This window comes from Mobula birostris, chromosome 9 (genome assembly GCF_030028105.1).
Source record: "Mobula birostris isolate sMobBir1 chromosome 9, sMobBir1.hap1, whole genome shotgun sequence".
Lineage (NCBI taxonomy): Eukaryota > Metazoa > Chordata > Chondrichthyes > Myliobatiformes > Myliobatidae > Mobula > Mobula birostris.
Genome location: NC_092378.1, coordinates 507,376 through 526,154, shown reverse-complemented (window position 1 = coordinate 526,154; position 18,779 = coordinate 507,376). Strand labels below are relative to the sequence as shown.

The window sequence follows — 18,779 nt, the reverse complement described above, 5'->3', positions numbered from 1 at the left end:
CTTGGGGAAGTGGTTTAATGTGTCACTGACAGATGGGACCAATGTCACCAATGCTGTGAAGCAGACAGATGAATGGCTGAAGAAGATCGATAAATCCAGACTTCCCGGTAAATTCAAGACCTGGCTGTACCAATACGGCCTTCTGCCCAGGTTTCTCTGGCTCTTCACACTTTATGAGTTCCCCATGACTGTCGTCGAGGGCATCGAGAGGAAAACCAACAAGCACCTGCTGAGGTGGTTGGGAGTTCCCCCAAGTTTCTCTTCAGTGGGGCTCTACATTGGTTCTGGGCAACTGCAGCTTCCCCTGTCATCTGTTGCGGAGGAATTCAAGGTGGCAAAATGCAAGGTCTTATTAAGCTTGAGAGATTCCAATGACGTCTTGGTAAAGCAAGCATGTGTTACAACCAGATCTGGGTGCAAGTGGGCAGCCAACGCAGCTGTGGAGGAGGCAGTTTATTCTCTGAAACCGCAAGATATCATTGGCATCCCCTGCGTCAGGCGGTAAGGCCTCGGCTCAGTTCACTTTCAGCAGTGGGGAAACGCAAGCATGAGGAGCAGGCGAGACATGGTACAGGCAGAAGTACAGATCCGTGAGGAAGAGAAACGGATGTCAAAGACAGTGGAACAAGGGTCCCAGGGTGCCTGGACAAAATGGGATCTGCCCAAGCACAAGATCTCATGGGCAGAGTTATGGAGACTGGAGCCCTTCCGTATTTCCTTCCTCTTGCGATCTGTGTGTGACACCCTTCCTTCACCATTACACCTGTACACATGGGGGATGAGAGAGAACCCGAACTGTAAGCTCTGTGGTCAAAAGGGATCACTGGCTCATATACCGTCCGGGTGTAAAACAGCCCTAACTCAAGGACAGTATAGGTGGCGCCATGATAAGGTGCTTCTGGCTCTTGCTGACACACTAGAGCGGGAGAGATGCAAGAAGAGGGCGGCTGGCACAGGTTTGAGGAAGGCCATCACCTTCATCAAGGAGGGAGCTAGGCCTTTCATAACCAAACAACCAAAGCCCAATCTGCTGCTAACGGCCAGGTCCTGGGAGATGAGGGTCAATGCGGGAAGGAGGCTGCAGTTCCCGGATGTTGTGCACACAACCCTACGCCCGGACATTGTACTGTGGTCAACCGAAGACAGGAAAATAATTCTGGTTGAGTTGACTGTGCCGTGCGAGGAGGGATGGGAAGAAGCCCATGAGAGAAAGGCCTTGAAGTACCATCCCTTACTGCAGGAGTGTAAAGACAAGGGATAGCAGGCATGGCTGTTCCCTGTGGAGATCAGCTGCAGAGGTTTCCCAGCCAAATCAGCATGGCGGTTGTTGTCAGATCTGGGCCTGGACGAAAGGAGCAAAAAACAAGCATCTCGTAGGATGGGGGAAGAGGCAGAACGAGCCTCTTGTTGGATTTGGAGTAGGCGAGAGGAGGGGAGCTGGAAGCCAGGAACAGATGGGCAGTGATTTGGCCACCACTGCTGGCCCACCAACTGGAGAGTGTCGTGGTTAAGGGTCGAAACACTTGGTGAAGGTTGGGAACCACCTGATGACATCTGCTTCTGGTTGAAGGCTACGATTACCTTTTAAAGTATCTGGAGAATGCACCCTAACAGGTGTATGTAACAAGCAAGTGTGAATGGGTAACAAGGTGTCGGTGTTATTATTTATGTGAATGGGTAACGTGGTGTCTGTGTTATTTATGTGAATGGGTAATGTGATGTTGGTGTTATTATTTATGTGAATGGGTAATATGGTGTCAGTGTTATCGTTAATGTGAATGGGTAACGTGGTTTCACTGTTATCATTTATGTGAATGGGTAACGTGATGTCGTTGTTATTATTTACATGAATGGGTAACGTGATGTCGCTGTTATCATTTATGTGAATGGGTAACATGATGTCGTTGTTATTATTTACATGAATGGGTAACGTGATGTCGTTGTTATTATTTATGTGAATGGGTAACGTGGTGTCGGTGTTATTATTTATGTGAATGGGTAACGTGATGTCGTTGTTATTATTTATGTGAATGGGTAACCTGATGTCATTGTTATTATTTATGTGAATGGGTAACGTGGTGTCGGTGTTATTGTAGCTACTACACTCTGTCCCCAAAGACAACAAGATCCTGCTACTCAGCAACTTTAATGCCCGAGTAGGCAGTGACCATCAGTCTCGGTCGGAAGTCCAAGCACGGCCTTGGAAAGGAGAATTCTAATGGGCAGCTACTACTCACCTTCTGCGCACAAAATGGGCTGATAATCACCATCACCCTCCTTCCAGCTTCCAGACATCCACAAGGCAACCTGGGTGTACCCGTGCTTCAAGAACTGGCAGCTGATTGATTACTTGATCACAAGGCGCCGGGACATCAGGGATGTGATCATTACCAGAGTGACAAGGTGTGCAGACTGCTGGACTGATCACATCCTGCTGAGGAGCAGGCTGTCATTTTAGATCGCCAGGGTGCACAGGCACCAGCAAGCTGAGACCAAGCTGAGGCTGAACATTCAATGGCTTGCTGACCCCAGCATCAAACTGGAGGAACGACTTGAGCAACTGCCTGAGGAAATGGACCCAGAAACAGTATGGGCTGTCTTCAGAAATATTCTGTGCAGCGCTGTAGGTGGCGTTCTCAGGAACCCTAAGAGGACACATCAGGATTGGTTCGATGAGAACAACTCTGATATTGTCACCTTTCTCAGGCAGAATCACGAAGCTTTGCAAGCTGCCTCAGTCACAAGTAGTCAACCTCCAAATGTGGCCGCTTGAAGTACCTCTGTGGTAAGGTCCAGGCTGAGCTGCGGAAGGTGAAAGATCAGTGGTGGGAGGCCAAAGCGGCAGAGTTTCAGCACTGAACTGACCAGAACAACACCAAGTTGTTAATTGATGGTCTAAAGGTCAGTGTACAGTCCTTCCTCCGACATCATGGCACCAGTCTGCTCCTTGGATAGAGCGGTCCTCACTGACAGAGGTGACATTGTCCAACACTGGGCGGACCATTTCAACCATCCCAGTTAGACGACCAGGCCACAGAAGACATCCTCTGGCCTGGATGGGATCCCAACAGAAGTCTTCAAGGAGGGTTGTGAATCCCTTCTCCAGAGGCTGGCAGAGCTCATGCAGCAGTTCTGGGAGAAAGCCTGGGTACCACGGGAATTTAGGGATGCAAACATCATCCACCTGTACAAGAACAAGGGGGAAGGACATCCTGTGAGAACCACAGAGGCATATCTCTGCTGAGCATAGCTGGGAAGATCATGGCCTACTGAACAGGATTACCTCTCAGCTCTGTGATGATGCTTTCTCAGAGAGTCAATGTTGTTTCAGATCTAACAGAGGGACAGTGGACATGATCCTTGCTGTCAGACAGACCCAGGAGAAGCGAGGGAAAATCTGTGGATGCTGGAAATCCAAGCAACACACACAAAATGCTGGAGGAACTCAGCAGGCCAAGCAGCAGCTATGGGAAAAAGCACAGCTGATGTTTTGTGTCAAAACCCTTCGGCAGGATCTAGGAGAAGAGCCAGGAACAGAACCAGAATCTCTCCATCCTCTTTGTGGACCTGACGAGCGTATTTGATGCCGTCAGTCGCAGAGGCCTTTGGATACTTCCTTACCAAGTTAGGCTGCCCCCGCTGCCCCCGCCCCCCCCCCCAAAGCTGGTCAGCATTGTCAGGTCATTCCACGATGGAATGATGGCCAGGGTCATTAAAAACGGCTGCATCTCTGACCCCTTCTTAGTAACTAATGGTGTCCAGCAGGGCTGTGTCCTTGCACCTACTCTGCTCAGCCTGCTGTGGCAGCAAGAAAATTCGGCCTAATCACCATCCTGCAGAAAACAGAAGTTTGACTTCAGCCCGCACCCCAGACCAGCCCTACAGAACCACGAATTGAGATTGAAGGCTCACAACTCAACAATGCTGATGACCTGGGAAGCTGCCTCACCTCCTCCTGCAGTCTAGATCGAGAGGTCTCAAACAGATTTACAAACATTGGGGCATCCTTTGGCAGGCTATGGATGTGTGTGTGTGGGAAGAACGTGACATCCAGTTAAAGACCAAGATGGCAGTCTACAGAGCAGTCGCCCTGACTTCTCCGCTATAAGTCTGTGAAACATGGACCCCATACCACAGGCACATCAAGATGCTTGACCAGTTCCACATGCGATGCCTTCGCACGATCATGGTCATCTCGTGGCAGGACAGAGTCCCCAACACAGAACTGCGATGAAGGGCCGAGAGCTCTGGCACAGAGATACCGATCATAAAGGTTCAACTTCAACGGGTTGGACATGTGGTCTGGATGGAAGACAACCACCTTCCAAAGATGGTATTCTTTACCGAGCTGGCACATGGCACCAGAAAGCAGGGAGGCCCCACAAAACGCTACAATGATTGCATGAAGCGTCCTTGAAGAATGCAATATCCCTGTGACTGGTTGGGAGGCCTTGGCCAAAGAATCAGAATCAGGTTTATTATCACCGGCATATGACGTGAAATTTGTTAACTTAGCAGTTCAATACAATACATAATTTAGCATAGAGAAAAAAAATAATTAAAATAACAAAAAAAAGTAAATCAATTATGGTATACGTATATTGAATAGATTTTAAAAAGTGCGAAAACAGAAATACTGTATATTAAAAAAAATTGAGGCAGTGTCCAAAGATTCAATATCCATTCAGGAATCGGATGGAGAGGGGAAGAAGCTGTTCCTGAATCGCTGAGTGTGTGCCTTCAGGCTTCTGTACCTCCTACCTGATGGTAACAGTGAGAAAAGGGCATGCGCTGGGTGCTGGAGATCCTTAATAATGGAAGCTGCCTTTCTGAGACACCGCTCCCTGAAGATGTCCTGAGTACTTTGTAGTCTGCACCAGCACGTGTGAAGAGCAGTGGCTGAAGGACCTCGATCAAAAGCGCCAGGACCACAAGGAGCGACGACCTGACCCGACCCGACCCTTCAATAGCTGGAACGTGCCCGACCTGTGGACATACCTGCGCTTCCCATTTCGGGCTTCACTCTCATCAGAGGCGTCACTGATGGACATCCAGGAAGAATAAGCTCTAACAGCATCTATAAATTTGCTAATGATACAACCACTGTTGGCAGAATTTCAGATGGTGATGAAGAGTGAAGAGCAAGAGGATAAGATGTGAGAGAATAGGACTAATCAAGTGTGACAGTGGAAAAGTGTGTATGGAACCAGAGGAGATGGCAGAAGTACTTAATGAATACTATGCTTCAGTATTCACTGCGGAAAAGGATCTTGGTGATTGTAGGGATGACTTGCAGTAGACTGAAAAGCTTGAGCATGTAGATATTAAGGAAGAGGATGTGAGATATTAAGGAAGAGGATGTGCTGGAGCTTTTGGAAAGCATCAAGTTGGATAAGTCACCGGGACCAGATGGGATGTACCTCAGGCTAATGTGGGAAGCGAGGGAGGAGATTGCTGAGCCTCTGGCAATGATCTTTGCATCATCAATGAGGTTGGGAGAGGTTCCAGAGGATTGGAGGGATGCGGATGTTGTTCCCTTATTCAAGGAAGAGAGTAGGGATAGCCCATGAAATTATAGGCCAATGAGTCTTACTTCAGTGGTTGGTAAGTTGATGGAGAAGATCCTGAGAGGCAGGATTTATGAACATTTGGAGAAGGATAATATGATTAGGAATAGTCAGCATGGCTTTGTCAAAGGCAGGTCGTGCCTTACGAGCCTGACCGAATTTTTTGAGGATGTGACTCAACACATTGATGAAGGTAGAGTCGTAGATGTAGTATATATGGATTTTAGCAAGGCATTTGATAAGGTACCCCATGCCAGGCTTATTGAGAAAGTAAGGAGGCATGGGATCCAAGGGGACATTGCTTTGTGGATCCAGAACTGGCTTGCCCACAGATGGCAAAGAGTGATTGTAGACAGGTCATATTCTGCATGGAGGCCGGTGACCAGTGGTGTGCCTCAGGGATCTATTCTAGGACCCCTACTGTTTGTGATTTTTATAAATGACCTGGATGAGGAAGTGGAGGGATGGGTTAGTAAATTTGCTGATGACACAAAGGTTGGGGTGTTGTGGATAGTGTGGAGGGCTGTCAGAGGCTACAGCGGGACATTGATAGGATGCAAAACTGGGCTGAGAAGTGGCAGATGGAGCTCAACCCAGGTAAGTGTGAGGTGGTTCATTTTGGTAGGTCAAATATGATGGCAGAATATAGCATTAATGGCAAGACTCTTAGCAGTGTGGAGGATCAGAGGGATCTTGGGGTTCGTCCATAGGACACTCAAAGCTGCTACGCAGGTTGACTCTGTGGTTAAGAAGGCATATGGTGCATTGGCCTTCATCAATCGTGGGATTGAGTTTAAGAGCCGAGAGGTAATGTTGCAGCTATATAGGACACTGGTCAGACCCCACTTGGAGTACTGTGCTCAGTTCTGGTCGCCTCACTATAGGAAGGACATGGAAACCATAGAAAGGGTGCAGAGGAGATTTACAAGGATGTTGCCTGGATTGGGAGCATGCCTTATGAGAATTGGTTGAGTGAACTCGGCCTTTTCTCCTTGAAGCGATGGAGGATGAGAGGTGACCTGATAGAGATGTATAAGATGATGAGAGGCAATGATCGAGTGGATAGTCAGAGGCTTTATCCCAGGGCTGAAATGGCTAGCATGAGAGGGCACAGTTTTAAGGTGCTTGGAAGTAGATACAGAGGAGATGTCAGGGGTAAGTTTTTTACGCAGAGAGTGGTGAGTGTGTGGAATGGGCTGGTGGTGATGGTGGTGGAGGTGGAACCGATAGGGTCTTTTAAGAGGCTCCTGGATGGATACATGGAGCTGAGAAAAATAGAGGGCTATGGGTAAGCCTAGGTAGTTCTAAGGTAAGGACATGTTCGGCACAGCTTTGTGGGCTGAAGGGCCTGAATTCTGCTGTAGGTTTTCTATGTTTCAATGTCTATGTTACTATGAGTGAAATATAGCAGTTAATTGAGTGGTGTCATAGTAACAATCTTGCACTTAAAGTCATTAAAATCAAAGAGCTGATTGTGGTCTCTAGGAAGGGTGAGATGAGGGAATCAGAAGTGGAGAGCGCGAGCGGTTTCAAGTTCCTGAGTGTCATTATCTCTGAGGACCTAACCTGGATGAAACATTGATGCAGCTATAAAGGAGGCTAGACAGTGGCTATATCTCACAACAGAAATTTGTGTAGGTGAACACCTTGCATTCAGTGATCACAATGTTATTAGTTTCTAAGTAACTATGCAAAGAGATAGGTCTGGTCTGCGGGTTGAGATTCTAATTTGGAGAAAGGCCAATTTTGATAGCATCAGAAATGATCTGGCAAATGTGGGTTGGACAGGCTGTTTTCTGGCAAAGGTGTACTTGGAAAGTGGGAGGCCTTCAAAAATGAAATTTTGAGAATACAAAGCTTGTATGTGCCTGTCAGAATAAAAGGTAAATGGAATAAGTGTAGGAAATCTTGGTTTTCGAAAGATATTGAGACTTGGTTAAGAGGGAAAAGGAAGTGCATAGCAGGTATAGGCAAGAAGGAACAAATGAGGTGCTTATGGAGTACATTAAATGCAAGAGAATGCAAAGAAAGAAATCAGGAGGACAAAAGGAAGGCATGTAGTTGCTCTGACAAGGTGAAGAAGAATCCTAAGGGATTCTACAAGTATGTTAAGAGCATCAGAATTGGTCATCTGGAAGATCAAATTGTTAATCTATGTGTGGAGCCAAAACAGATGGGGGAGACATTAAATGCATTCTTTGTAACTGTATTTATTTGGGAGACGGATACAGAGTCTGTAGAAGTGAAGCAAAGTGGCATCAACTTCATGGACCCTGTACAGATTACAGAGGAGTTGTTGGCTACCCAGAGGCAAATCAGGGTGGATAATTCCCCAGGGCCTGACAATGTGTTCTCTCGGACCCTAAGCAAGGCAAGTGCAGAAATTACCAGAGCTCTAGCAGAGATATTTAAAATATGCTTTGCAACAGGTGGGGTACTGGAGGATTGGAGGATAGACAATGTTGTTCCGCTATTTAAAAAAGACTCTAAACAGAAACCAGAAAATTATAGGCCAGTAAGTCTGACAACAGTTGTGGAAAAGTTGTTGGAAAGCATTCTAAGGGACCAGATGTATAAGTATTTGGATAGACATGGACTGATTAAGGATAGTAAGAAAGGCTCTGTGCGTGGTAGGTCATGCCTAACCAATCTTAGAGAGTTTTTTGAGGAAGTTAACAGGAAAGTTGTTGAAGGCAAGGCAGTGGATATTGTCCACTTGGACTTTAGTAAGTCATTTAACAAGGCCCCTACATGGGAGGCTAGTCAGGAAGGTTCAGGTCACTTGGCAGGTAGTCAATTGGATTAGACATTGCTTTTGTGGGAGAAGCCAGAGAGTGGTAGTAGAGGATTGCCCCTTTGACTAGTGGCGTGCCACAGGGATCAGTGCTAGGTCTTTGTTGATTGTCATCTATATCGATGATCTAGATGATAATGTGGTTAACTGGATCAGCAAATTTGCAGATGACACCAAGATGGGGGTGTAGTGGACGGTGAGGAAGACTATCATGGCTTGCAGAGAGATCTGCATCAACTGGAAAAATGGGCTGAAAGATGGCAGATGGAATTTAATGCAGACAAGTTTGAAGTTTTGCACATCGGTAGAACCAACCAGGATAGGTCATACACAGTGAATGGTAGAGCACTGCGGAGAGTAGTAGAATGAAGGTATCTGGGAATACAAGTCCATAATTTGTTGAAAGTGGCATCACAGATAGATAGGGTTGTAAAGAAAGCTTTTGGTACATTGGCCTTCATAAACCAATATACTGAGTACACGTTGGAGGAACAACACCTTATATTCCGTCTGGGTAGCCTCCAACCTGATGGCATGAACATCGACTTCTCAAACTTCCGCTAATGCCCCACCTTCCCCTCGTACCCCAGCCATTATTTATTTATTTATATACACACATTCTTTTTCTCTCTATCCTTTTTCTCCCTCTGTCCCTCTGACTATACCCCTTGCCCATCCTCTCTCTCTCTCCCCCGCCCCGCCGTCCGTCTTTCTCCCTGGGCCTCCTGTCCCATGATCCTCTCATATCCCCTTTGCCAATCACCTGTCTAGCTCTTGGCTCCATCCCTCCCCCTCCTGGCTTCTCCTATCACTTTGGAGCTCCCCCTCGCCCTCCCACTTTCAAATCTCTTACTAACTCTTCCTTCAGTTAGTCCTGACGAAGGGTCTTGGCCCGAAATGTCGACTGTACCTCTTCCTAGAGATGCTGCCTGGCCTGCTGCGTTCACCAGCAACTTTGATGTGTGTTACTGAGTACAGGAGATGGGATGTTTTGTTGAAGTTGTATAAGATGTTGGTGAGGCCCAGTCTGGAGTATTGTGTGCAGTTTTGGTCACCTACCTGCAGGAAAGATATAAACAGGGTTGAGAAAGTACAGAGACAATTTACAAGGATGTTGCTGGGGCTGGACGACCTGAATTGTAAGGAAAGATTGAATAGGTTAGGGCTTCCTGCTTCAGAACGTAGAAAATTGAGAGGAGATTTGATTGAGGTATACAAATTATGAGGAGTATAGAAACGGTAAATGCAAGCAGCCTTTTTCCTGTGAGTTTGGGTGGGACTACAACCAGAATTCATGGCTTAAGTTTGAAAGGCGAGAAGTTTAAGGGGAATATGAGGGGAAACTTCTTCACTCAGAGGGTCATTAGTGTATGGAATGAGCTGCCAGCATGAGGTGCATGCAAGCTCAATTTCAAAGTATAAGAGAACTTTGGATAGCAACTTGGATGGGAGGGATATGGAGGGTTATGGTCCCGGTGCAGGTCGACGGGAGGTGGTAGGGATATGGAGGGTTATGGTCCCGGTGCAGGTGGATGGGAGGTGGTAGGGATATGGAGGGTTATGGTCCCGGTGCAGGTGGATGGGAGGTGGTAGGGATATGGAGGGTTATGGTCCCGGTGCAGGTGGATGGGAGGTGGTAGGGATATGGAGGGTTATGGTCCCGGTGCAGGTCGACGGGAGGTGGTAGGGATACGGAGGGTTATGGTCCCGGTGCAGGTCGACGGGAGGTGGTAGGGATACGGAGGGTTATGGTCCCGGTGCAGGTCGACGGGAGGTGGTAGGGATATGGAGGGTTATAGTCCTGGTGCAGGTCGACGGGAGGTGGTAGGGATATGGAGGGTTATGGTCCCGGTGTAGGTCGACGGGAGTTGGTAGGGATATGGAGGGTTATGGTCCCAGTGCAGGTCGATGGGAGGTGGTATGGATACGGAGGGTTATGGTCCCAGTGCAGATCGATGGGAGGTGGTAGGGATACGGAGGGTTATGGTCCCGCTGCAGGTCGATGGGAATAGGCAGCTTAAATGGATTGGGCTTGGACTAGATGGGCAGAAGGACCTCTTTCTGTGCTGTAGTTTTCTAGGACTCTATGATCCTATGATCTCAGTCTCTAAAGCTGATCTGCAGGCTGGCTTCGGAACAGTGAATGCATGAAAACTACGTGGACCGGACGGTTACCTGGCTACATTGCTAAACACCTGTGTTGACATCTAATTGGTTTGTTCACTGCTATCATTACCCTCTCATTTTGGCAGTGTGTGGTACCCACCTGCTTCAAGGAAGTTTCAATTATACTAGTGCCCAAGAAGGCCATGGTGACCTGTCTCAATGACTATCGTCCAGTTGCACTTACATCCACAGTGATGAAGTGGTTTGAGAGATTGATGATGAAGCATATCAGCTCCTGCCTGAGAAACGACTTGGATCTGCTCCTATTTGCCTATGGGAGCAACAGGTCTAGAGCAGATGCCATGTTGTTGGCTCTTCACTCAATCCTGGAACATCTGGACAGTAAAGATGCATACAGCGTGATGCTCGTCATCAACTCAGCTCAGTATTTAACACCATCATCCCTTCAAAACTAATCAATAAACTCCAAGACCTGGGCCTCAATATCTCTTTGTGCAAATTAATTCTGGATTTCCTCAGTTGTAGAACCCAGTCATTTCAGATTGACAACATCATCTCCTCCATGATCCCAATCAGCACAGGTGCACCACTGGGCTGTGTGCTCAGCCCCTGCTCTACTCACTTTACATCTATGTCTGTGTGGCTAAGCACAGCTGCAACACCATAATCAAGTTTGCTGATGACACTGCTGTTGTGGGATGAATGAAAGTTGGTGATGAATCGCCATACAGGAGGGAGATTGAAAATTTGGCTGAGTGGTATCACAACAACAACCTCTCACTCAATGTCAGCAAGACCAAGGAACTGATTATAGACTTCAGGAGAGGGAAACTAAAGCCAGCCTCACAGGAGGATCAGAGGGTTAGGAACTTTAAATCCCTGGATGTTAATATTTCAGAGGACTTGTCCTGGGCCCAGAAATTGCAAAGAAAGCATGACAGAACCTCTACTTCCTTAGGAGTCTGCGAGATTCAGCATGACACTTAAACCTTTGACAAACTTCTATAGATGTGTAGTGGAGAGTATATTGACTGGCTGCATCACAGCCTAGTATGGGAACACCAGTGCCTTTGAATGGAAAATCCTACAAAAGGTAGTGGATTTGGCCCATTTCACCAAGGGTAGTGCCCTCCCAAGCATTGAGCACATCGACATGAAACGCTGTCATAGGAAAGCAGCATCCATCATCAGAGATCCCCACCACCAGGCCATGCTCTCTCCTTGTGTCTGCCATCAGCTGGAAGGTACAAGAGCCTCAGGATTCACACCACCAGGTTCAAGAACAGTTACCACCTCTCAATCCTCAGGCTCCTGAATAAAAGGGGATAGCTACACCCATCATTGAATTATTCCTACAGCCAATTATCTCACTTAATAGCTCATTATTTCATGTTCTCATTATTTATATTTGCATACGCACAGTTTGTTGTCTTCTGCACTCTAGTTGATCTTTCATTGATCCTGTTATAGTTACTGTTCAATAGATTTGCTGTGTATGTCCACAAGAAAATGAATCTCAGGGTTGTATATGGTGACATGTATATATTTTGATAATAACATTTACTTTGAACTTTGAGAGCATTCAAATGGTTGCATCACCGTCTGCTATGGGGGGCAACTACACAGGATCAGAAAAAGCTGCAGAAAGTTGTAAACTCAGCCAGCTCCATCACGGGCACCGGTCTCCCCAGCATCCAGGACACCTTCAAAAGGCGATGCCTCAAGAAGACAGCATCCATTATTAATAGTCATAGTCATAGTCATACTTTATTAATCCCGGTGGAAATTGGTATTCGTTACAGTTGCTCCATAAATAATAAATAGTAATAGAACCATAAATAGTTACATTGTAATATGTAAATTATGCCAGTAAATTATGAAATAAGTCCAGGACCAGCCTATTGGCTCAGGGTGTCTGACCCTCCAAGGGAGGAGTTGTAAAGTTTGATGGCCACAGGCAGGCATGACTTCCTATGATGCTCAGTGCTGCATCTCGGTGGAATGAGTCTCTGGCTGAATGTACGCCTGTGCCCACCCGGTACATTATGTATTGGATGGGAGACATTGACCAAGATGGCATGCAACTTAGACAGCATCCTCTTTTCAGACACCACTGTGAGAGAGTCCAGTTCCATCCCCACAACATCACTGGCCTTGCGAATGAGTTTGTTGATTCTGTTGGTGTCTGCTACCCTCAGCCTGCTGCCCCAGCACACAACAGCAAACATGATAGCCCTGGCCACCGCAGACTCGTAGAACATCCTCAGCATCGTCCGACAGATGTTAAAGGACCTCAGTCTCCTCAGGAAATAGAGACAGCTCTGACCCTTCTTGTAGACAGCTTCAGTGTTCTTTGACCAGTCCAGTTTATTGTCAATTCGTATCCCCAGGTATTTGTAATCCTCCACCATGTCCACACTGACCCCCTGCATGGAAACAGGGGAACCGTGTTAAGAACCCCTATCAACCAGGACATGCCCTTTCATTGTATATACTGTATATACTTATTGTAATTTATAGATTTTTATTACAATGTACTGCTGCCACAACAAATTTCACTACATACGCTAGTGATATTAAACCTGATTCTCATTCCCTATCTAACCCTTTGTTTCATTTTCTTGCGGGCATTTGCAATAAATGCAAAGAAAAGCCATGGAATCAATGAAAATCCACTCACGACAGACGGACAAACAACCAACATGCAAAAGACAACAAATTGTGCAAATCCAAAAAAAGAGAAATAAATAAACAATAAATATCGAGAACACGAATTGTAGAGTTCTTAAAAGTGAATCCATACAGTACAGTGCAAAAGTTTTAGGCACATGTATATAGCTAGGGTGCTGAAGAGTTTTGCACATTACTGTAGCAATTTTATTTATTACACTGTACTGCTGCCACAAAAATAAAAGAAAAATCACGACATGTAGGTGATAATAAACTTGATTCTGATATGGGTCTCCATTGTGGACTGAGAGTGGAAAGGGGGCAGGGAGCAGAAAATCATGGTTGGGAAAAGGGGAAGGTGTGAGAAACACCAGAGAGATATGTTGTATTGATCAATAAACCAATTGTTTGGAATCAAATGGCCTTGCCTGGTGTCTCAGGGCTGGGTGTGTCTGTACCCATGCCAACCCCACCCTGGCACTTATTCTCTGCCACCGGTCCCACATTCCACGGTACTCCTTACTTGCGGTTCCCAACGTCCTTTACTCCTGCCAGATTTGCAAGCTTTTGCACAGTACTGTAGGTTGTGGAATGAGTTTAGTGTTGGGGGAGTGAAGTTACCCCCCCCCCCGGTTCAAATGCCTGAGGGGTAAAAACTGTTCCTGAACCTGGTGGTGTGGGGCTTGAGGCTCCTGTACCTCCTTCCTGATGGCAGCAGCAAGAAGACAGCATGGATTGGATGGTAGGAGGCTGTCCTATATTAAGAGTTAATGGCCTTGGGGGTGTGTTGTAGAACAGAGAGACAGGGTGGAGAAGACGGCATGTGGCACACTTGCCTTTATTCATCAAGGCACTGAGTACAAGAGTCAGGATGCTATGCTACAACTGCATAAGGCATTATTGAGGCAACACTTGACTGTGTGAAGTTCTGGTAGCCCTGTTACAGGAAGAATGTGGAGGCTTTGGAACTGGTGCAGATGAGGGTCATCAGGATGTTGCCTGGATTGAGCAATAAAGCACTGAGGAGATGTTGGACAAATTTGGACTGTTTTCTGATGGAATTGTGGCCAAGTTTGCAGATGATACCAAGATAGGTGGAGGGACAGATAGGGTCATAGAGGCAGGGAGGTTGTAAAAAGGCTTGGACAGTTTGGGAGACTGGTCAAAGAAATGGCAAATGCAATACATCATAAGAAGAATAAAGTTCGAGACTACTTTCTAAAGGGGAAGAGGATTCAGAAATTGAGTTGCAAATGGACTTTGTAGTCCCAGTTCTAAATTCCTTTATAGTTATCTTGCTGGCTAAGGAAGGCAAATATAATGTTAGGTTCATTTCAAGAAGACTAGAATATAAAAGGAAGGATATATTGCCAAGATCTTATAGGGAATTAGTCAGATCACATTTGGAATATTGTGCGCAATTTTGGGCCCAATATACGTGCTGGACCTGGAGTGAGTCCAGAAGAGGTTCACAAGAATGATCCTAGGAATTAAATTCTTAATGTATGAGAAGAATTTGATGCCTCTGGACCTGTACTGCATGGAGTTTAGAAAGATATGCAGGAATATCATTGAAATCTATTAAATATTGAAAGGTCTGAATAGAGTGAATGTGTAGATATTTCCATCATTTAGAGATTCTGGGATTTGAGGGCACAGCTTCAGAACATAAAGAGATGTTCCCTTAACACTGAAATAAGGAAGAATTTCTTCAGCCAGAGGCTAGTGAATCAATGGGATTTATTGCCACAGAAGACTGTAGAGGGCAAATCATTGGGTGCACTTACAGCAGAGATTGATAGGTTCTTGACTGGTAAGGGGGTTAAGGATTAAGCCAAAGCCAGCATAGTTTCCTCAAGGGAAAATCTTGCCTGACAATTCTGTTGGAATCCTTTGAGGAAATAACAAGCAGGATAGACAAAGGAGAAACAGTTGATATTGTGTACTTGGATTTTCAGAAGCCACATATGAGGCTGCTTAACAAGCTACAAGTGCCTGGTATTACAGGAAAAATTCTAGAATGGATAAAGCAGTGGCTGATTGGCAGGAGGCAAAGAGTGGGAATAAAGGGAGCCTTCTCTGGTTGGGTGCTGGTGACAAGTAGTGTTCCACAGAGGTCTGTGTGGACCGATTCTTTTAACGTCATCTATCAATAATTTGGATGATGGAATTGATGGCTTTGTTGCAAAGTTTGAAGATGATATGAAGATAGGTGGAGTGGCAGGTAGTTTTGAGGAAGTAGAGAGGCTACAGAAGGACTTAGACCGATTAAGAGAATGGGCAAAGAAGTGGCAGATGGAATACAGTGTTGGGAAGAGTATGGTCATGCACTTTGGTAGAAGAAATGAAAGGGTTGGCTATTTTGTAAATGAAGAGAAAATACAAAAAACTTAGTCACAAAAGGGACTTGGACAACCTTGTGCAGGATTCCTTAAAGGTTAATTTGCAGGTTGAGTCTGTGGCGAGGAAGACAAATGCAATGTTAGCATTCATTTCAAGAGGACTAAAATATAAAAGCAATGATGTAGTGTTGAGACTTCATAAAGCACTGGCGAGGCCTCACTTGGAGTATTCTGAGCAGTTTGGGCCCCTTATCTTACTGCACATCGTTCAAAGGAGGTTAACAAGAATGATTCCAGGATTGAATGACGTGTCATATGAAGAGCGTTTGATAACTCTGGGTTATCAAAATTCAGAAGAATACGGGGTGACCTCATTGAAACCTATCAAATGATGAAACATCTTGCTAGGGTGGATGTGGAGAGGATGTTTCCTATGGAAGAGGAGTCTAAGACCAGAGGACACAGCCTCAGAGTAGAGGGACATACTTTTAGAATAGAGATGAGGAAGAATTTCTTTAGCTAGAGGGTGGTGTATCTGTGGAATTTTTTGCCAAAGGCAGCTGTGGAGGCCAAGTCTTTATGTATATTTAAGGCAGAGGTTGATAGATTCTTGATTGGTTGGGGCATGAAGGGATAGGGGGAGTAGGCATGAGATTGGGGCTGAGAGGAAAATTGGATCAGCCATGATGAAATGGCAGAACAGACTCGAATGGCTAAATAGCCTAATTCTGCTCCTTTCTTACGGTCTTATTACAGGGAGAAGATGGGAGAATAGGGTTTTAAGAAAACTCAGTCACGATTGAATGGCAGAGCAAATCTGATGGTTGAATGACTCATTCTGCTCCTGTGTCTTATAGTATTAGAGTCTAAGAGCACTGATGTCCTGGTCAGTTATAAGATCGAAAGAGAAAGTGAGTTACTGAAAGTTGCAGAATTCAATAGCATATTCAGTGTGCCATTTCATAAAATTGTACCATACTTTCCAAAAGACATAGGAGCAGAATTAGGAAACTCGGCTCCACCATTCCATCATGGCTGATTTATTATCCCTCTCAACCCATTGTCCTGTCTTCTCCCTGTAACCTTTGGCACCCTGGCTACCCAAGAACCTATTAACCTCCACTTTCAATATACTCAGTCACTTGGCCTCCACAGCCTTGCAGGTTAAGGAAGGCAAATGCAATGTTAGATTCATTCCAAGAGGACAAGAATGTAAAAGCAAGGATGTACTGCTGAGGCCTTACAGGCCAGTTGTCTGTGCCAGTTCCAAGATTCACCACCCTCTAGCTAAAGAAGTTCCTTCTCATCTCTGTTCTAAATGGATGTCCCTCTATTCTGAGGCTGTGCCTTCTGGTCCTAGACTCATTGACTATAGAAAACATCTTCTCCACATCTCATTTCCCATGGGCTGGCGTTGACTCCCTTAGTGCATAGGCTTAGAATGGGCTGAATTTGTTGGTGTGTCGTGGGAGGGGTATGTCTATAAGTTATATATAGCATTTAGGAGAATGTATTTTCAGGTTGTAATGTTCTTGCCGACTTGTTTGTTTGAAGCTCCAGACGCTCCATACACACACTGGAAACAGACAGTATTTTACTTAGAAGACTACTTGACAGTGAAACTGGGAGAAGAGATTTGTGGCACTATCACAATGAATCCCAATGCTAAAAACAACGTAAGTCAAACCTAACTGCCAATTTGTTATGGAGTGTTATCCCATTCAATATAGTTCCTGCTCTGGGGCACATTCTAGCTTCTGAGTTAGAAAATGTATGCCTTCAAGTTGTACTGCAGGGATCTGAGCTCCAAATATAGGCTGGCAGCCCAGAACACACAAAAGACTTCCGGTCCTGGTGAAGCGTCTCAGCCTGAAATATTGAATTCATTTCCATAGATGCTGCCTGACCTGCTGAGTTTCTCCACCATTTTGTGTGTGTTGCTCTGGGTTTCCAGCATCTACAGAATCTCATATGTTTAGAGACTTTGTCACTTCAGACTGTGGTCTTTTGATGGAAATAGCCAGTCTGCTGCAGCTGTATAAAACTTTGATTTGGCCCCATTTTGAGTATTGTGTGTAACTCTGGTCACCACATTACAAGAAAAATGTGGAGTCTTTGTTGAGGATGCAGAAGCATTTCACCGGATGCTGCTCAGATTGAATGATATTAGTGCTAAGGAAAGGTTGGGCAAATTTGGATTGTATTCTCTGGAGGCTGAGCAGTGATCAGATGGAAATATGTAATGTTATGAAAAGCATCTTTTTTCCCAGAGTGGAATGCATTTAATAGAAATGTGTGAGGCAAGTACTTACACCCAGCAGCTGGTAGGTGTGTGAAACACACTGCCAGGAAGGCACATATAGTAGCAATGTTAGAGACATTTAGACAGACAAGGCTGTAGCTAAGAAGAATATGGCACCCATGACTAAGAACTCTCACCATCTGGGACTACCATAGGGGAAGAGGTACAGGAGACTGCAGACCCACATGCAAACATTTAGAAACAGTTTCTTCTCCTCTGCCATCAGATTTATGAACATGCCATGAACCCATGATCATATGAACATATGAGACCTATTGTCTCAGCTTGCTCCTGCCCCACCGAACTCGTTTCTGCATACCCCGACATGGTTTTATCCCCCCTTGTTCAATCCCTTCCTACCTATATTCGTGACACTTCTCATGCTCTTAAACGTTTTGATGATTTTAAGTTCCCTGGCCCCCACCGCTTTATTTTCACCATGGATGTCCAGTCCTTATATACTTCCATCCCCCATCAGGAAGGTCTCAAAGTTCTCCGGTTCTTTTTGGATTCCAGACCTAATCAGTTCCCCTCTACCACCACTCTGCTCCGTCTAGCGGAGTTAGTCCTTACTCTTAATAATTTCTCCTTTGGCTCCTCCCACTTCCTCCAAACTAAAGGTGTAGCTATGGGCACCCGTATGGGTCCTAGCTATGCCTGTCTTTTTGTTGGCTTTGTGGAACGATATATGTTCCAAACCTATTCTGGTATCGTCCCGCACTTTTCCTTCGCTACATTGACGACTACATGGGCGCTGCTTCCTGCACACATGATGAGCTCGTTGACTTCATTAACTTTGCCTCCAACTTTCACCCTGCCCTCAAGTTTACCTGGTCCATTTCTGACACCTCCCTCCCCTTTCTAGATCTTTCTGTCTCTATCTCTGGAGACAGCTTATCTACTGATGTCTACTATCAGCATACTGACTCTCACAGCTATCTGGACTATTCCTTTTCTCACCCTGTCTCTTGCAAAAA

The 18,779-nt window shown here is 45.6% G+C and overlaps 1 protein-coding gene across 1 annotated transcript in view; it reads left to right on the top strand.

Moving 5' to 3' along the window:
* LOC140203263 (protein arginine N-methyltransferase 8-like) overlaps positions 1–18,779 on the top strand; it is a gene marked incomplete at its 5' end in the record, with an annotated part of 92,002 nt that overhangs the window by 58,685 nt on the left and 14,538 nt on the right. Inside the window, one exon of the mRNA XM_072269277.1 lies at positions 17,055–17,176. Within this exon, the coding sequence (XP_072125378.1) occupies positions 17,055–17,176 (122 nt within the window). The remainder of the gene's footprint in view (positions 1–17,054; positions 17,177–18,779) is intronic.